The sequence below is a fragment of the Rhyacophila brunnea genome, unplaced genomic scaffold (genome assembly GCF_057557595.1).
Source record: "Rhyacophila brunnea isolate RB1 unplaced genomic scaffold, BYU_Rbru_1.0 scaffold_17, whole genome shotgun sequence".
Lineage (NCBI taxonomy): Eukaryota > Metazoa > Arthropoda > Insecta > Trichoptera > Rhyacophilidae > Rhyacophila > Rhyacophila brunnea.
In genome coordinates, this window is record NW_028232827.1 from 3141734 (window position 1) to 3165891 (window position 24158).

General features: G+C 33.5%; 1 protein-coding gene across 1 annotated transcript in view; it reads right to left on the reverse strand.

Annotated features, from left to right (window-relative positions):
• Picot (putative inorganic phosphate cotransporter protein picot) overlaps positions 1-23550 on the reverse strand; it is a 221731-nt gene extending 198181 nt beyond the window's left edge. Inside the window, exon 1 of the mRNA XM_085944303.1 lies at positions 23356-23550. Within this exon, the coding sequence (XP_085800429.1) occupies positions 23356-23446 (91 nt within the window). The 5' untranslated portion in view covers positions 23447-23550. The remainder of the gene's footprint in view (positions 1-23355) is intronic.
• Positions 23551-24158: the final 608 nt, after the last annotated feature.

Consider the following 24158-nt stretch of genomic DNA (forward strand, 5'->3'; position numbering starts at 1 on the left):
AGAACGTGGCGCGAAAAATGTTATATAACAATATACCGAGTAATGCTTATAAGGAGCAGATTCAGTCTATCCCATCTTCCTCGTAATAACCAAGTTCGACTGTATATTAACACTACAATAGACCATTTGGCCCATTGGAAATAGTATACCTAGTTGGAATACTTGCTTTTCCCTCCACGCACGTTATGTAGGCGTATACCGTGGCGTAACGAAAGTTATGCGCTCTTAAAAGATGTGCTGATAGTGCCCCAGGAGCAACTTACCAAAACCTTGGTTGACGTGCATGCACTAGAGTGTGCGTGATTCCTATTTTTGTATAATGTTTTATGGTCAATTCACGATGAGATAAGTGTAATATTCTAAGTAGTGTTCTAAAACTGCATTAAAATACAGAGCTGTCCTCTAAATTAAAATATTTTATTACAAGACCATTTAATATTTTTGTATCGCATAACTAAAAAAACAGCCATCGAAAGGTTTCAATTATAAATGTCATCATGATTCAGCACATTGATTTAATAAGATCTACGTTTTTTTTAGAACGGCCTGTGGCGCCCGTGGCAGTTGCTCTTTGCACCCGTGTCGCACACTTTGAACACCACTGGCGTAGCTGTTTCTTATTATTATCATCACTGCTGATACGTGCAATGAATTAACAAGACGGGCGAAAGAATGCAAAAAAAGTGAAACTTTTGTGTTGCGATTATTATTACTATTATTTTTGTATATACGATATGGCAATAACAATAACAATTCCGATCAAGAAAGCGGACAGTTTTAACCGCAGATCTTGAGACAATAACAAAATCTATATTACAACGAAATTATCAATTTCCTTATGGTTTTTTTGTTATTCTAAAACAGAGGTTCATAACCCGCGACGCCATTTTATTGCGGTCCACCGAATACATAAAATAAATGCGAAAACTATTCCTAGCATTATACACACAGACTCAGTTATTGTCGAACAAGGGGCCCGATGTTAGAACTTGCGAGTGCCAGCTGCCCGGTCGACATGACGTCATATAACATCATTGTGACGTACTACCGGAGTGATAATAGCGCTCGAGAATATAACACTACTCCGACAGCGGCGCTATTCATTGTCACCATACACATATAGGTGTTTCATCGTAATAATATCTACGGTGGGCACTGCGGGCGGGCGGCATGCTTCGAGCGTGTAATGGCTGACGTCACAATTACGTCATGTCGTCTGGTGCCACACGAGTCGATAGTTAGGAAATCGCGGTGAAGAACTTCTTGTCCACGTGTTAAAACTGTGAACAAACTATCCCCTCGAGTGCAGCTAATCGCACTTCGGCTTCGGCCAGCTACGCTAATCCTGAGCTAGATGCTATGCTTTTCTACTAAAAACACTACTGCCACATTGCACGCTACGTGCTTAGGTACAAATTCATTTGACATTTGCGAGCGCTCAAGTCAACAACGATATGTCACTCTCAAAACTAACCAGAAAGCTACTTCTCACAGAGAATTTAAGTTTAAAATTTCTTAAGTCGCAAATTCGAACTTGTTGCGTGCGTACTGTCAATTATTCATCCCATGCGTTATTATTCATAACCTCAAAATATACGGTGTTTGACGTTTGTCATACTGAAGAAACATCCGCCATCTTGCAAAATCCACAGACATTGAAGTTAATCCCTTCAAACCAAAACCCACCACGCACCACACCCGGTCTTAATCGGGCGTATCACGTGGCCCTACATTGGCGATGTGAAGCATCTAGTTAAGTTTTAGGCCGGGAATGCCCTAGGAGGAGATACCCAGGACTAAGGTTGCTACGCTCAGAGTGAGCTCTGACTGAGTTTAAAGTTACTTTCTAATGCAACGTGCCGGGGAGAGAAGAGCACAGGGAAATTATAAAAATAAAAATGATTCTAGTGTATAATATAACAAAAATAGTGAAGCTCATCATACGGACAGCAAAAATTATGTGAAGAGATCTTCACGCCCGCAGTAAGACGCCGCACATTTTTTAAATGCAAGATAATTGGCCTTAGTAGCAACCAAGTCGGACGGCCCGATGGGCCCAACAGCTGTTTGACCGACCTGAGCATCTCCTCCCGTTCGGAGCACATTCTAAGACATTCCCAGAGGATGTGGTTGGCATCCTGAATCTCCCCTCCGCATGGACATGTCGGACGGCTTACAAGTCCAAGCTCAAAGAGCTTGCCAGCGAACCCACCGTGTCCAGTCACAAATTGACTGGTGTGATGGGTGATGGTCAGGAGTCAGATATTTGGTTATCTCCAATCGCCATTTAATATTTGGAAAAAAACAATTGCAAAATCACTAGGTGACACACGGTGAAACACGTTTGTTCGCCGGGAGACTCACGAGGTGAGTCATAATCACGTAGCGAGGCGCGAAGCGTGCAGTGTGGCCATTGCGATAGAATAGTGTGCGTTCGTTCATTAGGATGTCACCTAGCACGTAGACACCAAGCAAGGCACCCGCCTATATGGCCGAAGCCTTCCGTTTTCAAATGAGGAACGCCCCCTAATTTATCATTTCATTTTATACTTCCGTGGTGTACGGATCTTTCAATTTACATAATTTGAAGCTTTTTATAATAAAAATGTGTCTAAAAGGAGTGGTGTTAGAATTATTATTAGTTAACTTTTGGTTTATTGCAAAGAAGAAAAGGAGAACCGATACATTATTTAAACACGCCTCTAGCATGCGTTATCGCCATGACAGATAAGTCAATGAGAAGTCTTCTACACGCGACTACATCAACTTCCTGTTATCGCCGATTTATGATTATCTAAACAATAATATATAGGACGCCTGATGCAGAAATGTCACCGTTAAATTAACCTAACTAACGGCTAAATACTTAGTTATGTAGTCTTCCTTATGCCAACAATACAATCCACAATGTTACCAAAGTAGCATTTTTCTTTTCTTTCTATATCTATCATCCATAAATAAACATCTATTTTGAAAAACAACGACCTAGCTTATTATCACGTTAAATTAAACATTTTAAACACTGCAAATAGTTTAAAAAATCACAAAAGTACAATTTATCAGTACTTATGTAAAAAACTAAATTTGAATAGAATTGAAAAGGTTCGCCGCAAACTAGAACCACAAAATCTATCTCACTAGTTTATAATAATAAAATTAATTATGTGGGCTGATTTGTTTTCTTACCCTGTCTGGCTAATTTTGGTTAATATCAGTTGACAGCAGTGACGGTGGATGGCGGGGGAGCTCACGAACAATTAGAAAATGAATAAATTGGTCAACTGACACTGTTTCAAGACAAGTAAAAGTCGTATGCACCGACATAAGAAGTCAAGCATGGAATTAGAAGGTAAATATTATTACCTATAACAAATTATTATGGATTGCTATTAATTTTCGCGATAAGGGTATATTTATTGATCCATTATTATTAATATAAACACGTAGGTAAATAAAAAAAAAGAAAAATGATTTATGTGTTTATAATGAATAGTGCATGTTTTTTTGTAATAAAACAAGAATTACTCAGTCATCATAATTTCATTTTATATTAATAACCATTACTATTAGGTAGTAAAAACAATGACAGGCAGTAAAAATGATAAAATAAAAGTATATTAGAATGAATGTTATACAAATATATGTTTTTATTATGTAATATTAATTGTTTATGGGGATCAGTGGCGAAAGGTGGAGGTAGGCTGTTAAGAATCGCCATTAATAATGCATACTAAACTTTGTCAGTCATACGTATTTGTTTTCATTGAAATACGACTACAATTTACAGGTAGTGTTGATTACTTTTAAAAATTGACTTAAACCCTGCGAAACCAAGCCATAATAAATAATAGTCAAAAAATATTCGTCTATCTAATATCTAAAATTATGCGATTAAATCATACATAACTGGATATTTTATAGATAGAATAATATTTTTATCTACTATAGCTTGGTTTAGGCAGGGCTTAATGAATTTAAAGAAATGAATCAACAATATGTGTAAAATGTATTCTTAATCCAATGAAAACAAATAGGTATGAATGAAAAAGTGTGCACAATTTTGTCATATCGCCCAGGGCTCGAAATGGACCGGAACGCACCGGAGCGCCGTCCCGGTTCGTAAAATAGATAAAATTATCGCTCCGTCTCGTGGAGAAAATAATTTGACCGTCTGAGCTAGATGAGTCATTTAACAAAAAAATTAACACACTTTTTTTATAAAATACACATAAAATTTTATAACTATGTTAATATCTTCAGAAAATTGTCGAGCGCTCCGGTTCGAAAACTTTTCCATTTCAAGCGCTGATATCGCCCAAAGTATACCAACACTATTATGGTTTGGCTGAGGCAGGGTTTAATTGATTTTTAAAAACTAATCGACACCATCTGTAAATTGTAGTCTTAGTTCAAGAAAAACAAATACCCTTGACTAACAAAGTTTAATGTGCTCTATTTATGGCGGATCTTAACAGCCTACCTCCACTCTTCGCCACTGATGGGGATAGATTGTTTAGGATAAAATATCAAAAGCCTCTTAAAGCCACCAGGAAGACCAATTCCGTGACAAAATTACACTAGTTTTTGATATGGTTGTCAGTGAAAAAATAACGGTACAAGTCCGTTTACAGGAAGCCAGGCGAGAATCGTGCCAATTTTCATAGCCGATTTTGGCAAAATTCATGAATTCATGAATAAAAACCTAACCTTAATAAACAATAATATGATAAATTACGTTTTTCATTAAACTCAGTCAAAGATCACTTGAGAGGGTGGCGACCTCAGTCCTGGGTCTCTGATCTTGTGACATTCCCAGGGAAAAACAACTGCTGCGCATCTATTATATACACAATACTGCTTTCGGCCGCCACGGCAGCTATCGTTTAGCTATAGGTTTGTATCGAAATATTAGCACTTATTGTAACAATAAATTACAATAAGTTAGCCGCCTAAGTGTACATCCTGAGTGGCAGCGTTCGGCGCAGCGTTGAGCGTTTTGCGCAACTCAAACGTATAACCGTATAAATGTATAACCAAAAAAATACATTGTCTATGAACATTTTCACACACGGTTATACGTTTGAGTTGCGCAAAACGCTCAACGCTGCGCCGAACGCTGCCACTGCGGCCTTAAATGCTCAAATAGTCGAAACTGTCTATCTCGCTCTAAAATTCCAAAAAAACCCATAGTCAATATACCGGCGATGATGAGGCGTATTTTTTAATTCTGAGATTCACAGCGTAACCTCAAAATGGGAAAGATCATTTGGCGGTTAATTGTTTTGGGTCTCATAATTCTCAGAAAGTGTGCAAGAATCATTAAAGTTCTGCAATGTTTACTAATAATATTCTTATTTGTTTTCACATTGCGCGAACTTCACGTGCTCCGCGGATAGTAATTATTTCTAAGAAACTCAAACAGAGCGCTAGTGTTTCAGTTTCAAACGAAAATTTAACAAAAAAAATTAACATCTACACTCTAAATAATTAACAAGAAACCCCAATGAACAAATGAGTGTGTACTTAAAAACAGTAATTGTTACTTCGCTTTTTAACAGGTAGGATGAAGACATGAGCCGTGGTTACAGAATAAATTATAGTAATGGCGAATGAATTATTATGTTAATTTTTTGGCACACACTCTTTGGAACCACCTCAATGGTAATCGTACCTACCTAATAATTATGACAATTGTTTTAGTACAAGGCCCCGTACCCACGCGTGCAAAGCGCGCGAAGAACGTACCACTTTGCGTTTTCTTCCGCTGACGATGTAGAGTAGATACCCAAAGAAAACCATGAGATTTTCACTCCCATTACGTTTATTTTTTGCAAGCACCGACTTATAAGTTATAACCATTACGTAAAGCAGTGATTCCGAACCGGGGTTGCGCGACAATTAATGTTTGCAAAAACTTAATTTTGATATTTGAGCAGAAAAACGTTTAACGTGACATATTTTTAAAATTAAAGTAAAAATCGAAGAATTTTATTTTCAGTAATGAAGACACCACCTACTACGCGCTGTTTGTTTTGTTTCTGCCAAAGCGTTTAAAAAAATCACGATAACGTTTTATTATATTATAGTTACAGCACAGAAATGATTAATTATTATATTAGGTACAAGAGCGATTTTTGTTGACGTACGTGACGCAATTGGTTCGTCAAAAGATTTAAAAGGGGGCCTCGAAACAGTTTAAACCGGTCATACAATTAAAAAAGTATATTTAGAAAAATCTTAAAAATTGTCACAGATTGAATGTAAAGTATTAGCCAACGCATAACAAAATCCCTGCAAATATCATCAAGGAAGCCTTAATTATCCATACATAGACGAACATATATACAAAAATTTAATTACTATTTATATTTTTATTTCCTTAACCAGCTTACATGAGTCATTTTAAAATTAACCACGAAGAAGCCGCGTAACTTGAATTGTATTGCATCACCCACGGCCTTTTGCAAAAGTGATAGAAAGATAATATGTGAATGAATACGCTTTGAATTGACGCGTATTTTACCCTTAACGTCGCGCAATAGGCTCTTTGCACAATAGGATAATAACTTGACGATAAGAAATTAAGTTTTTATTTTTACTGGTAAAATACAAGTGTTGTTTAATTTGTAACGCCTCAGTTTACTCAGACATAATAATATGCTTATTTAAATTGAAGAATTGCAATAAAAGGTGGTAGGTTACTGACAGTTTTTATAATAAGTAGTAAATCACAGTCTAATTGAAGTTGAACACGCATGTTTTATGGGAATGAAATAAAAGAGAAATCTTTGCCCATTCAATCGATCAATACTATTACAGTATACATACAATCTAAGTTAAGTTCTCAACAGAATGGGAAAGGATGGAGAAATTCTACGTAGTATAGAAACCAGAAAACTACCTCCCTGCAGCATTCCTCAAACTGTCATCCAAGAAAAGATCAACGGTAAGCGTAGCAGAAGACGACGTCGCATTTAGTGGTTTAAGAATCCCCATGATTGCTACGAGTGGCTCCACCGAACTGTTCAGGGTATCAGATGATAAGGCAAAGATTGCTCCCATGGTAGCTGTCCTCCGCTAGGGATGGCACGATAAGAAGAATCCATCACATAGATATAATTTAACTTTGTCTTTCCAAGTGATGCATCTGTACATCCATATTTCGAAAGGTTCAGCGTCTACGCCGAAAACCCTCTTACTGTGACAATATATCCATTAAATCATGTTCTAAGGCTGGTATTAGATTATAACTGTACAATAACAAAATGGAAGACGGCAAGAAATTAACTAATACAATAATTATTGATTGTATAATCCGAAAAATATGAAATACCATATTATAATAATCGTAATACAAATTAAAAACATTTAAATAAAAGGCTGTATACACAGGAGTCGAAAAGATCTGAATGTAGCTCAGGATTATGAAATCCTCGAGTCTATGGCTCCGTTACGTGGAAAAATTATAAATTGCGTCCTCGTTTGTGAGTTATGAATAAAATATTTAAATTCATTTACATTAGGTGCTTATTTTATCTTAGAATTGAATACGAAACGCATTGTAGATAAATAACAAAAAGACACTTTTTAATACTTTTGGAAAATTATCGAGCGCGCTCCGGTTCGTAAAATTTTCCAATACAAGCGCTCATTATACATAAACGTATAAAAATTATAATGGATTTAAATTTTGTACTATCCCATTTGAGTCGTTTTTTGCGACCCGGGTTTCGCGTTTCGGCATCTACAGGCACTATGTACACACACCAACATAGCGCCTGAAGATGCCGAAAGGCGAAACCCGGGTCGCACAAAACGACTCAAACGGAATAGTCGATAGTATTGATATTATAAACGTATAAGCCAACATACATTCATTGTCCAATTTTAAATTTAACTTATATAAAATATTGTACGTTGTGTAATTATATGTCATCTTGTGTTTTATAAAAAATGCTATACTATAAAAGATTGTATAAAACATTTTTGATAGTTCAATACCGGCCTAAAACATGACGTTTTGAAGGGTAAGTTACCTTTATTTAAAAATAATACTTGTGGTAGGTACATTTTTAGGGCATATTATGTTTGCTGAAGTATTATTTTTTTGTATTACGCCTGTGATAGTGACTACAAATTTTAGAAAACTATTATATTATGATGAATTTTATTCCATATATTCTTAACCACAAATAAAAGAAAATTGTACACGGCTTAAATTAAAATAATGCAGTATTTTACGTGAAACATTTTTACAAACTCGGCTTGACAATACCGAAGGACATAGTGCACTATAATTCCAATATGACGGCAAGTGTACCTTTCCAGTACCCAGTTCCTGGGTAGACGGAAAATGTCCTGAAAACTCGATTTAAAAAAAAATCGAATTAATGCATACAGTAAAACTATTTAATGAGGATATTATTATACAATAGTAAACCGCAAGGTCACATTTGTTATGAAGCCGCGGAACCAAACTATTACGCGGATTGTATTGATTGATTGCACTGCATCTGTTTGGCGTCATACAAAAAGAAACCAATCCACATTTTATTGCAAAATTAACAACAAAAAAAAAACGTGAAAAATGCAAAAAAAAATAAGTGTTGAAAAAAAGTTAATTGGAATGATTACTGGTATAAAATAATTTAAATTAAGTATCTTATAGTAATTATTGTAATGTAATACTAATACAATAATAACAATTATCACAAAATATATAAAGTAATTGTCAAAATACGGTATATTTTTTCACTTACTGCATCATTGTTGTCTAACTAAGACAGTGGTCGGAAAACTCATTAGTCAACAGAGCCAAATATCAACAGTGCAACGATTGAGATTTCTTTTGAGAGCCAATTTTCTTAAACTAAAATTATATAATATGTACACTATTTATTACGAGGGTGGGTCAATAAGTCCTTAGAAAAGCCGACAAGTGGCGCGACTAGTACTGTAAGCGGTTTGTTTTCATGCAGCGGCACTACCGATTCAGTATGCTGCGAAGTTTCAATCAGATTGGTCGGGTTGTTGTGTGTTTTTCGTACATTTAAAAAAAAAATTTGCTTGTGGAAAATGGAAAAATGGAAAATGGAGAAAATTGAGTTTAGAGTTGTTATTAAACATTTTAATATAAAAGGGTTAACAGCAAAGGAAATAAAAAATGAGTTGGATTTAGTTCACGGCATATCTGCTCCTTCACTTGCAACTATTTATAACTGGTTAAATGAATTTAAACGTGGTCGTACATCAACAAAGGATGAACCACGCTCAGGACGTCCTGTAGAGGTGACTACACCAGAAATGATCAATAAAATCCACGATATGGTGTTAAGTGACCAAAGATTAAAGTTGAGTGAGATAATTGAGGTTACAGGGATCTCAAAAGGTAGCGTCATTTCTATTTTACATGACAAATTGGGCATGAAAAATATTTCTGCAAGATGGGTGCCGCGTTTGCTCACAGTCGACAATAAACGCAATAGGGTGGTGGCCTCTAAAGCCCTGTTGTCGCTCATGCAACGCAATCCGGATGAATTTTTTCGTCGCTTTGTGACTGTAGATGAAACATGGATACACCACTATACTCCCGAGACGAAAGAACAGTCAAAGCAGTGGATTGCGAAGACAAACCATGTCCAAAGAAGGCGAAAACCGTAAAATCAGCTGGTAAGGTTATGGCTACTGTATTTTGGGATGCACGTGAAATTATTTTCGTTGACTATTTGGAAAAAGGAAAAACAATAACAGGGGATTATTATGCATCTTTATTGGACCAGCTAAAAAACGAAATTGAAGAAAAATGGTCTCATTTAAACAGGAAAAAAATCCTCTTTCATCAGAACAATGCCCGTGTTCACACATGTTTACGATCAATGGCTAAAATTGAAGAATTGAAGTTCGAATTGGTCGACCACCCACCGTATTCGCCAGATTTAGCCCCCAGTGACTTTTTCCTTTTCCCAAACTTAAAAAAATGGCTAAGTGGACAAGGTTTTTTTTCAAATGAAGAAGTCATCGATCGGACAAATGCTTATTTTGAGGACCTTCCGAAAACTTATTTTTCTGACGGTTTAAAAAAAATTGAGAAACGTCTAACCAAGTGTATTGAGCTCCAAGGAGATTGTGTTGAGAAATAAAAAAAAAATACAAAAATAAAAACTGTTTTAATGTTTTTTTCTAAGGAATTATTGACCCACCCTCGTACCTCAATAAACTTATATAAAGTTTTATAAAGTTTGTGTAATTCACATTTGTATGTTGATGTTTTTAACTTTAAGCACGATTCCACGTTCTCATCAATAAGACGACTTCTCAATTTACTCTTGATTTCCTGTCTTAGAAATCTCTTAACTAACCACAAAACATGCAATATTAACATTTTTGGAAGGTTGTATTCAGTAATTAAATACAGAACTTAATTTTTTTGACTCTTCTAAAGTTCCTCAACTGCTCTCTTCCTTGCATCACCGACAGGATATTTAGTGCTAAATGACAAGTGTTTAGTTGTAAAGTGTCCCTCCAAATTTGACTTCGTGTTATGCGCCAATTTTTCCCGACAAATAATACAGGTCGGTAGGCCATTTAAGTTTTGAATAAACGCGAAAGTCTCGGTCCATTCAACTTTAAATTCACGGTTTTCTTCATCTGTTTTTCTTTGCTTCTTCTTTGTAGCTATGTAGGGCCATGTAGCAAAATAGGGCAGATGGCATTTGTGGAAGAGCCGCACTCAAGGGACCAAAGAGCCACATGTGGCTCGCGAACCGCGGTTTGCCGACCACTGAACTAAGAGATAGGTTAGGATAGCATATCTGTTAACAACTTATATATAATATAGCGAGACACTGCTCACATTGTGAATGTGTGTTAATCCCGATAATAAAATAAAGTAGAAACGTTAGCACGATAGGTCAGACGTAAAATTACAATAATCGCCCTAATTGGAAGACAGATAGAATATTTTTTTCAATTTCATTTATCATATTGACCGAAAAGACTGTCAGTGATAGTTTGAGATAGCAATTTAGAAAAAGATTATTGTTTGTTTCACTTTTTGAATGCTGAAGATGACATTCTAAACTAAATAATCTAGTCTCATAAGAATCTCGTTTTCACCATGACGTTCCTGACGGCCTTTTGGTTTAGCACTGTATTATCAATACAGTTTAAAATTTCTAAGCAAAATTGTACAAATGACGCTATTGGCTAAAAAGCCGGTTACTTCATTTTTTTTTAAAATACAATTTTCTTAAATTTGTTTTTTTTTATGTTCTTATCGATTGTATGTACATTCATAATATCAAATCTTGCGCCATTATTTTGTCAGTAAAATAGGATAAAACCAGACGTTAATTGCAGAGGTCACCTATTATATTCAACAGGCAACATTTTTTAATATTTTTGACCAGCAATTCGTAGATGCGATTTAAAAATTTTGAAACTACCTCAAAATGGCAAAATTGGAAGTAATCTACTTTGAAATCAATAGCATCAAATTAGTGATGCGAATACATGAACGCATATTTGCAATTTAATCGCGTTGTTTCTTGATAAATTGATTTGTGGGATGGTTAGTTTCCGCATTACACTGTCTAGTTTTGTTTATTGGCATTGATTGAAACATGTACATTATTTTGACTCTAATTATATCGTAATAAACGGTTAAATTTCGGATTCACGTGAATAAACTAGTAATATAATCAGATACACCTTTTATAATTACAAAAAAAAAAACACTTCCACGTTAAAATCATTGTCACAACTTATTATTGCATGATGTATATACCATTAATTTTAGTAACATTGAAATCTGTTTTTTTTTATATTCACAAAGGACGCGGTGAATATTATTAATAAGTTTACGTGATTCACCATTTTTAAAAACAAAAAATATAGCCAAAAAACGAATCAATAAACAATACAAAACAATCTATTAATCCATTCCTGCTATTAAATCAGCTCGAACTAGTAAAGAACTACCCAGACAATAAGTTATTGGTTATATAGATCAAAGCTGGGATGGAGTCAGATGCGCACACAAGGAGGCGGGGGTCCAGATTCTGAGTCCAGAGTCCATGAGGGTACGGCCAAGAAGAAAGAAAAATTTATTTTGCCGTTCGTTTTTTATAATTATTTACTAATGTTTATAAAAAAAATCTATTACCTGTCCTAAATGAGATTGGCGATTTTTGCGATTATCTCAAAACGATGGAATATAAAGATTACCAACTTTGAAACCAATAGCCTCAATTTATAAATTCGTAATTCGTAATTCGTAAAAAGAAAAAGATTTAGTTTAGACATTAAAAAGATGGCATAAAATGAAAGTGTATATATTTTAATAATATAATATTTTATATGAGTACCTACGTAAGTGAAGGATAATAAAAAAAAACATTTTATTTAAAGTAACAATATCTTTAACTTGAAATCATTTTTGTTAATATCTGATCGATCATCGGTACCAACACAATACCCATATATGACTGGAAGATATCAATATTTGGCCACGTATTTTTTTCGACTTATACGTGGTGTAAATGAGAACTCTGCGCCATTCTTGGTGGTATTGACTTGTGTGTACCTGATAACCATCTTAGAAATCTAGAGCATCAGTTGTTTGTTCTCCCGAGGAGCAGAACTGGGAATGGGACAACTGGACGCCAGGACAATTGGACGCCGCACTTTCGTAGACACGTAAACAGAACGTAGACGAGGAATTTTAATCAGTTTCTATCTACTGCTTAGTAGTTTTAATTAATTTTACTATTCATATAATGTTCTTTTATTGCAGATTGAGAATTGCCATGCCTAAGGCTTTATATAAAAATAAAATACTCTTTTTTCGTTGGAACTTAAACATATGCACGATTAAATCATTATTTACGTGTGCATATTTAAATTAACACCAACTATTAAATCAGAATATAATAATTTAAATATAAATAATAATATTAAATATTTTTTTAAAGTACCTATAAGTACGTCTATTTATTTTCGAATTGCGTGCCGTCCAGTTGTTCCGGTGCCAAATCGTCCTAGACCCAGCAAAACTATCCTGCCATTGGTGATGCCAATTGGTAGGGCAATAACTCTGTTCAACCAAATCGCTTCGGATGTCGATATATTCCACCTACGTGAGGATGAGTATAGGTGGGCGTTGTTTTATACATTCTTAAAATATGGTCCACTTAGCTCATTAGGCGTGCTTCCATGCTTTATAATTTTTATAATTTTTGTACCTTTTACTTTACTTTTCATAGGTACTGTTTTTGTGATACTGCATATATTTATTTCTTCTTTACACTGTTTAATACTATTTATTTCTTTTTAAATGCCATGTTGTGAACATCTTTAATTTATAATTTGTAATGTTTACCGTATGTAAAAAAAAAATGAATTTGAATAGGTCCGTATTGATTAACTGAAACTATTTTTACTGTAAATATCCAGTTAACTGTACTTCATTGCATTTTTCACAATTTAATCTTTAGATAGATTCAGTCCTTAGTAGCCCTTTATTTTGACAAATTAAATGCTGTAATGTTTTTATTCATTTGCGATTTTTTTAAATGCCACAACGTTAAGTTGTTAAGTATATTACATATATCAATTGGAGTCTGTTGACATCTAGGTTATTTAGAAAGAAAGCTTTGCACATCTGCACAAACACATCATGAAACTATATTATTGTAATATAACAGAAGATAAGTAATATTCTTATTCCCCTTCAATATATGTATTGGTATATTTCGTCATTTTTATGACATGATTAATTAAGTTACCTATAGAAAGTTGTAACGCTGAGTGCGTATATACCTTTATGAATTAGTATGTACAGTGCATTCTGGCATTTCCGAATTAGTTTCCCAATTCAATATGATGAAATACCCAATATGTATAAATCGAGCACTGGTTTCCAACCGGTAAGTCGCGATCCCTGGGCGGTAGCTGCAGGATAGATGGGGGTCGCCACGAACCGGATTTTGATATTGAATAGTGATCATCAATTATTTATTTAACTAATATAATTTAATAGTAAAAACTAGTCTAAGAACATTCTTCGTCCACACTTCGATCACAATAATTATTCTGCCCGGTCACAATTTTATCGCTCGCGTGAAGAATTGCCACAACAATATATTAATAATACATAGTAAAGTTAACATGCATTTATTTAACTTACATATCGTCGCCCTCAAGGAAGAACTCACCAAATACAGTTTTTGCTCAAAATGAGTTATTTACACGGGCAATTTTGCAATTTTTAACTCTATCTTAGAAAAAATCACCAAAATTCTGACTATACGTTTTAAGTTAAAAATTACAAAAACAAAATATTCACCAACTACGTGTCTTTGTTCTCTAATTAGAGCAATTTTAAATATTGAAATAGTTTAAAAGCCTGTTATCTCAAGATTTTACTTTTGTTGGTTGGTGAGTTCTTCCTTGATGGCGACGATATTGTAAGCACTGCATTAATTGGGTAATATTTTAAATGAATTCCATGCCACGAGAGGGTTCTAGCCGGTATGGCGGGTCAACCAGATAAGTGAGCGTGTCCGGAAACGTGTACGTATGCAGTTCGCCGTATCACACTTCACCATGAAATGTTGTATCGGAAATATGTGGCCGTATAATATTAAAAACCGTCAAACCACTTTGGGTCGTGTAGAACTGATATAAAATTAATCTCTAAATAAAACACGGTTCTTGTCAGTTTACACTTTACAGGAAGCCAGCAGCAAACAATTTAAAAAAAATAGCCGATCTACTGTATTATGCGTTAAGTTAGGGTTTTATTCTTGAATTAATGATTTTTGCCAAAATCAGCTATGAAAATTGAGTTAATGTTCATATTGAATCTATTTAAATTGAAGACCGTATAGTATACGGTTATTTCTTTCCGATAGAAAGCTCACGGCGAACTGAGCCAAAGTGAAATGTTTTACGTATAATTTACATGTAACCATAAGTGAGATAAGCACACATCACAAATTTGTTCTAATAGTAAAAAAGTGAGGCGCTATTTTACAAGAATATTAAAATTTTTAAATATGTGGTTGTACGATGCAATTTTCGATTACTGTGTGTGAATACCCATAATTTTACCTCCCAACACCATTTTTAGGAAACTAGCTATTATCGAGTGTCACATTGCCTTTCTTAAGTTGGGTGACCGGCCAAAGATCATAGCCTGGGCCCACTTTAGGAAGTGGAGGCCATGATGAATTACGACAATTGACAGTCACAATTGGGTTAAATCCATCTACAAAATTCAATTCAATTCAATTCATTTATTTTTTTTAACATATTGTGGACATTACAAATTATAAGTTTAAGACGTTCACAACATGACATTTAGAAACAAAGATATATAAATATAACAGTATTACATAAAAAAAGAGATATATCAGTAGATGAATTAGATAGGTACAAGGAAGTACACCGGATGAGTTAAGCAGACCTTATTTTAAGATTTTATAAAACAACATCCACCTAAACTCATTCTCACGTAGGTGGAATATATCAACACCCGAAGCAATTTCGTTGAACATAGTTATCACTCAAATGAAGAATATGCACTTTCAAATCACTTAACCCCTTTTAACAAAAGGGTATAGATATATACAAATAGAGTTCGCTAAAAGCCTCAAATGGAAATGGGTTGGACACATAGCTCAAAGAAGGGACAATCGTTGGACAAATACAGTCATCCAGTGGTATCCAAGAGGTACAAAACGTCCGCAAGGTAGACCTACGGGCCACTGGATCGATGAAATAATACAGTTCTGCGGAACGCAATGCAAAGGACCGAGAGAAGTGGAATCGCAGTAAGCACAGTAAGTCGCAGAATAGCAGTGGATAGACACATGCTGATGATGATGATTGTGATATACATATTGGTTAGGCCGATTATGATCCCAATCCCATCTTTAAACCCGCACAAATATGTCATACCTACCTAATATCATTATGTATCGTTGTCATCCAGGCACTTAACAATAACGGGTCATTAGTAGACCGTGATTTGATAACAGACCACGACCGGGTCAACTTGATACAGTTTGACCGTCGTTCTGAATTATGAATACCTGGCAAGCCGTGATACCGTTAACCTCCTCCATCAACCGTGTACCGTCAAGTGCCGCGCAACGGGTAACCCAATAAACAATACCGCGCGAGTGCTAGTGCAATCATACCACGGGAGCCCGCCCGAACAACACCAAGGTTACAAGCCGCTCCCCCCCTAAATCCGTAATCCACAAGAATCCCAAAATTACAGTCCACTGCGAAAAGCGCAACCACATATTATAGTGACTAACCTCCCCAAATCACACTATTTAAGCAGGTAACAATTTTTCAAGATAATGAAGTCATAGTGTAGATAAAAATAACTTTGGACAAAATAGGTAAGACAATCCTTAAAACAGACAGAATTATGAAAGATATTTTTTTGAATTTACCTTACCTAACTAATAACGGGCCGCAATATCAAGAAGGTTTAAAATCACTGATTTGGATAGAGTATACGTGACAACTATCTGTGATTCATAATTCGTAATACTATTAACGTGTTTACATATTGATGCACTACTTACGGTTAACACATGCGTGGTGATTAGAAAGACATGATAACACCTTAGTGATTGCACTTTATATAACCGTGAATGCAATACCTACTTAATTCATTTTCGTTAGACATATATTTTAACTAGCCCGTGTATATAAAACAACGATGGGAGTCAATTTGATTGACACGTGTGTATTAATACTAATAATCAATACGCAGGGCCGTTTTGAAAATGAAAATATTCAGCGCCCTTTTAAGGCTTTTTAAATCAAATATGATAATAAAACCAAATAACTTAAACTGTAATTTTTAACTGGTTACGCGATGTTTGGTTTACTTCCGTTGCCCTTCGACGTTCTTAGTGACCAGCAATGACACGTGTAGATCTTTTAAATACATTTGCATTATAGGTGCCTACAAGTTATCAGGTGTGTTTTTATATATATCTGAATAACCTCAGTCCTGCGGCCCTATGTTAGAACTTGCGAGTGCCAGCTGCCCGTTCGACATGACGTCATATGACATCATTGTGACGTACTACCGGAGTGATAATAGCATTCAAGAAAATAACGCTACTCAGACAGCGGCGCTATTCATTGTCACCATACACATATAGGTGTTTTATCGTAATAATATCTACGGTGAGCACTGTGCGGGGGCGGCATGCCTCGAGCGTGTATTGGCTGACGTCACAATTACGTCATGTCGTCTGGTGCCACACGAGTCGATAGTTAGGAAATCGCGGTGCTGGTGGCGAATATTTCATGATGAAATAATAATTATACACTACAATGGACTTGCCTGTGCCTAATTTAAACGTAGGTATTTGTAAACATCAGTATCTCTACCATATCGTACCTTTACCCATTTTAAAGGTTTACGTGTATGTATAATGTACATAGTATTTATATATTTTTGCTGTAAATATTATTATTTTAAAGAATTTTTAATAGATACATATATTGCGAAATAGCGGTATTGGTATTTTCATTCGGTATTGCAATCCATACGTCCAATGTAACAGAATTCAAACAAAACGTGCCCTCTGTGGGCGCTCTGAATTTCTTACCGTAGCACTGCGGCTCTGTATATTACATTATCGTTAACAACTTGCTATTACGTTAAAAATTTGTGTAATTATAGATTAGTATTAATAGTAGGACATACTTTGTAAAGGTGTTATTTATAAGTTATAATCATTGAATAGTGATAATCTATTAAACAATATGTTAATTATTAGTCTATCTACATTCTACTTATTGTAGGTACATAGCAGGATAATAATATAGTTGGAAATTCAGTATAGCGCATTTAAGTGATAATAATTACAAGACAAAAAGAACTTTTTATACACCACGTTTTTAAATTTTCTGTTGAATCATATAAACTTGACAATTCTATGTATTAATAAATACTTTTTTGTACTTGATAGAAATACTGAATGAATATAGAATACTGAAATGTCATTTTCACATTTCGTATTGATGTCCATAGTAACGCACGTATATATTAATAATTTAGTTGCTAGGACCCCCTTAGCAACCAATAATAGTGTTTTACTTTCGTAATTTTTCCGAAATAACTTTCCATACAAAACGGAATAAACTGAAAATGAATTCAATACTGCTTAAAATGGCTAAAAGAAAGCATTGTCGTCGTGTTCTGATATATTCTAAAAGTTTCAAATGTCTAGCTAGTCGGGAAGTTAGTTAAAAATCTGCAATCGTCCAATACAAATCTTGGACAAACAAGAAAAAAATTGTACTTACTGGAGAAACAAAAATAGGAGCTAATAAAAACGTGGTAAAAAGTGAAAAATAGCTTAACGGCCCACGTGCTCGTCGTAGGTCAAAATTGAGTTTTTATTGTATTTTCAAACCATGATCCTGGACACTCCTTAAACGTTGTAGATAATCTATTTATATAATTTTGAAGCCTTATTATCCTTTATAGTTATTTTAAACATTTGATGACTGCATAAAGTATTTTTGTTACATAAAATAGTATTCTTTTAAACCTCTCGCTCTAATGTTTTAGAATATAGTCATATTTCGGTACATAACTGTGCAGTGGTGTTAGGATTTTTTACATTTATTAATTTTTAAACGCATTTATAAAATCATTAGTATAATTTATTACGAGATAATTTTTGTAAAATATTAACGATAAAAAATTATATTGATAATCTCTGTGATCGCAAATTTGACAAGAATTAGGCATTTTATTATTCAAAAAATCGGCAAGATTAACACATTTGAAGATGATTCTAAAGATATTTATTATAAGCTATGTCTTTGACCATTCAAGTGTGATAAACATCTTATGAATAATAATTGATTTATAATAATTATTGACCTAAGAATAAGGTAGTGTTTTTTTGAAATACGCCATTTCTTTTGTCATTCCCCAGTGATTAAGCTACAACATACGGCCGTAGCCATAAATTGACAAACTATAATTGAAGTAGGGAGTAAAATGATATTAACGCGCGTGTTTGAACATGTACCGTTTAAAAAAAAATAAAAAAAAAATTGGTTAGGTACATGTTCAAACACGCGCGTTAACATAATTTTTTTCCCTACTTTAATTATAGTTTGTCAATTTATGGCTACGGCTGTATGTTGTAGCTTAACTACTGGGGAATGACAAAAGAAATGGCGTATTTCAAAAAAACACTACCTTATTCTTAGGTCAATAATTATTATAAAGCAATCATTATTCATAAGATGTTTATCACACTTGAATGGTCAAAGACATAGCTTATAATAAATATCTTTAGAATCATCTTCAAATTTGTTAATCTTGCCGATTTTTTGAATAATAAAATGCCTAATTCTTGTCAAATTTGGGATCACAGAGATTATCAATATAATTTTTTATCGTGAATATTTTACAAAAATTATCTCATAATAAATTATGCTAATGGTTTTGTAAATGCGTTTAAAAATTAATAAATGTAAAAAATCTTAACACCACTGCACAGTTATGTACCGAAATATGACTATATTCTAAAACATTAGAGCGAGAGGTTTAAAAGAATACTATTTTATGTAACAAAAATACTTTATGCAGTCATCAAATGTTTAAAATAATTATAAAGGATAATAAGGCTTCAAAATTATATAAATAGATTATCTACAACGTTTAAGAAGTGTCCAGGATCATGGTTTGAAAATACAATAAAAACTCAAATTTGACCTTCGACGAGCATGTCCCCCCTTAAAGCCATTAGTTTTGAATTTAAAAATTAAATTACTCAAGAAATATTATCAATTTATAATATACGTTGAAATTAAATGACAAGCACTGTTCCTTACAGTGAAGTTTGAATTTTTTCCGCAGTGTAGCCAACCATAATAATATAATGGTGAAAATTATCTATACGATGTTGCAGATCACAAACCTTCTATGTCAAATTTTATGATTTTGACTTTATGGTATCAAAAAATCAACAAAAAATGAACGGATCTGTTGAACTTTACCTCCTATGTCAAAGAGAAAAATAGCCGAGTTTATTGATCTTTTAATTAAAACTCCTATGTCATATTCATCGTATTATGCTGCAAATAAATCAGTTTTAACCTTCCCCTGTAAAATCGTATTTTTTGACTAAGGAGATTTGTGATCTGCACCATCGTATAGGTACTGTTAGTAGTAGTGTAGTACATATAGGAGTCAAAAATAATCTAACCCAATGCAATGAATTTTTAGATTAATCTAGTTTTACGTTAGCTATAAATTATAGAATCCAACTCCAATCTCCATATCAATTATGTGCTCATTTTATGTATGAATACAGTACCGTAAATTAGTAACATCGCAAGCCGCAATAATAATTGTTTTATTTTGTATGCAAAGTATGAAATTTAATAATGATTTACTTTAATTGTTACATATTACATGTTACAAAAACTAACCATAACTTCAATAAAATTGAAAAAGCATTCGGCATGCGTATAATCTCCGCAACATGCGTTAGAGTAAGATATACGATTGTGGGAGTTAGGTTTCAAGACGTGAACCCGGTAAATCTATCCTCTAAGATTTTTTTTTACTTTCAAAACACAACAGATAATAAACACAATTCCGATAGGCTATATGTATATACAAATACAGTAAATTTTGACGCAGGGTTTTGAATGTGTGAGTGTCCTTCGAAAATGAACCACGCATTATAGACGTGCAAAAGTGTCTGTAATACACCAATATTAAATTAGCGCCACTGCATAAACCGAGAACAGTTGTCAGTATTCGACGTACGACGTATTCTTGACACGTGATCGGTTGCCTGCTTCTCATTACCCGTTAGGTATTTCAATTCCCATTTTTTCTGAGTCCTCTGTTTCAAACTAACGGTTTTCGAGCGTATTTTTCACAATATGTAAAACAATGGAGTAGGTATCGCGTTTAAAAAAAATACTAAGCATTCGTTCAGCATTGAAATATTTATTGATCAGTTTTTTAAAATAACTATTTACCGTTATTCTAAATTTCTTAATATCGGCATTTATTTTTTGCTGACAACTCTATGATGCAGAGTTATTTTATTACAAGAACTATGCACATTGTTAATACAAATAATAAAAAAAATCGCAGAAAAAGCACTGTCAGGTGTCTAGGCACTTCAGACATAGTTTTTGCCATTCAGAATTTTTACATCGCATAAATTTTATTCCATATTGTATCTTGATTAACCTAAACAAATAAACACATAAACCTATCCTAACTATAATTACGTATTTTTTTAAAATATACCAAATAATTAAATAGGGTGTTGTCCATACCCGGCAGGGTGATGTTTTTAATGTCTTATTTTGAACGGGCAGTATCGTCAAATACTTTTCAACTGACAACTAATTTTTTTCGATAAATAGTTTCAACGTTAATACAATCAATGCGACTTTCTCTCTTTAGTTAAATTTGCTGTAGATATTGTTGCCATATGAAAAGGTGAGTAAAATTAATTTGCAAGTACTTAAACATGTTGGTAAAATAAAACATTAGAGAGATAGTTTTAGATAGTTTTTGACTAAATAACAATCGATTTTATGGCCATCCATATTCCATAGATGCTGGTTTAGAACCGTGTCACATACAAAACTTATGATTTCTGTTCATGGAAACATATTTTCACAAAGTTTATAAGCATCTGATCGTATTCGTTTTTATACCATACATTTACACTTACAAACTTATGAAAATATATTTTTATGAACAGAAATCATAAGTTTAGTATGACACACGGTTTTAAATCGCATATGGTTTCAGTTTATGGATGGCCTCTTAATAAGTATATATATATATATAATAAATAGCACCTGAGTGAAAATAATGAATTAATCAAATATATTTATCACTTTGCCCGGACATTATGTTTAATGCCCAATTAATCACATGGTTCAGAAGATATGCATACATTTCATTAAATTAAATAAAACACTATATGTACTTGGTAGAGTACCTATACGTTTTATAACTTTGCACTTTTTTACACTCTTTACTATACTGATACACCTCTTTGCCTAATTACCTCGCACAAAATTAGATCAAATGATATTTACTTGTATTAATATGTAGTAATAAATAAATAGACGGATAATATATGTAAAAAAAAATATTTGTAGAATGTATTACTTACATAATTTCTATCCTAGAGCCAGAGTGCAAAGTTATATACTCTACGGTGGCGGTTTAAGACACAATATGGAGGTTTCAAGGCGCTGACAGGTTTGGAGGCCTCTTTGCGACACAAAAACTTAAACGATAAATCGTCACCGAGTATAAAAAATACAGTAATCAGTATGCTGCCTAATTTTTTTTTGATCGAACACTTAAAATTATTAGTGTTGTATACTGATTATGGAAAATGCATTTATTTTTAAGGTTTTTATAGTTTCTGACGAATCATCACCTCCAAATCGTAGGTACGTATTTCACATAATTTATTAACAGTGGAGAATGAACTTCCTCAATTAATTGAGAATGTTCTATTGAAGCGGATAAAACCTGTCCTAATCGGTAAAATATTATGTAGAGTAAGTACTATATCGCTACCTGAAAGCAAAAGTGGGATAAGTAAAAGTACTTGTTTCTAGATAATTGAACTTTAATGTTTTTGTAATACAAATTAAATATTTCAACGTTTTGAAGTTGAAAATGTACCTTTGAGGCGGGCGAAATCGGTCCAGTTATATTTAATGAAAGTGGAGTCAGTACGATAAAATTTGCGTTTTATTAAAATTAATAATACAGTGCATTTAACACAACAAAAGAAAGTTAACAGTGTGTTTATTTTGTATTTTTTTTTTGCATAACATTATTAACAGTGAGTTAGTATCTCAGTTATCTCACTATTGCTTTGAAAATACAATTAATTTTAAATCTTAATGATTCATTAAGTTTAGCTTTCGGCTGTCGATTGCCATATTTACATCAAAATCGACTTTTTTCACTTTGTGTTGCTTTCATGTGGCGATATACTATGTTATTTTAATTTTAATTAATAGTGTCTTTCCACACATAATTTACAACAATTAAAATGTAAAATACATTCAGTGCCATCGATTATTTTAAAATATTTTCCGAAAAATTTGTCTTTGACCACTTATACTTGTAGACTTGAAATTTGGTACATATTTTAAGCGTTGGCATGGTGACTTTATCGATGTTTCACGATTCACCAAGTGACATTTGTTATTGTCGGCCTGACGTCAATTATTAGAAACCTGTGTAGAATTCATTTTAAAGGCAACAATATTACTCTCAATAAACACGGTACTAACCTGCTGGTTTCTCGTAGTCAGATTCGACGATCATCTCCTTGCTGGGGCTTTTCCCCTCTGCCTCAGATTTTAATCCTTCACCCTGACCCATCTTGCAACACTTTATTTTAAAAGTTTTCTATCAAACAAACCTACTGCAAATATTATTTTTTATAACTACGCAAAATCTGACAGAATTCTGCTATTAACTGCTGTATTTAGACAAAACTGCAAACGATTTATTAATAATAAATTGTTCTTACTAGTTATTATTAATTATTGAGATTCTCAATTGTTACATAAATAACAATACGAAACATCGCGTGATTTATTGAAACCTTCGTAAAGTAGATAATAATAAATATTGACGTATGGATTTGTTTATTATTTATTTATATTAGTGTGTTTAATTTAATTGTAATTAATATTTATGTCTTGTTATTTATTTTCAGTGTGCTATATTTTAGTTGTAATTAAATTTATATAATATTGTAATTGTCATCACTAGTAGATTGTAGATTTATTTGACACATTTTGTTCTTTTTTTTGAATGTACAATATTATGAAACAAAAGAGTTGTGTGCATCTGTCAAAAACTCAAAATCGATGTTTATTTAGTGTTTTTTTTTTTGACAGAACCTTCGGAAGAGTACAATTAAACGTCAAATCGATATTCCGACTATCTATTCTGTGAATACATACGCATACGGAATGGATTGTTATTATCACGTGTCTTTAGTGTTGTGCAGTAGAGAGTCCGGTAGCAATGTACCTCGTATTTCAACGCGCGGCGCGAAACTAGTTGATTGAAATGTAAGCGTGGA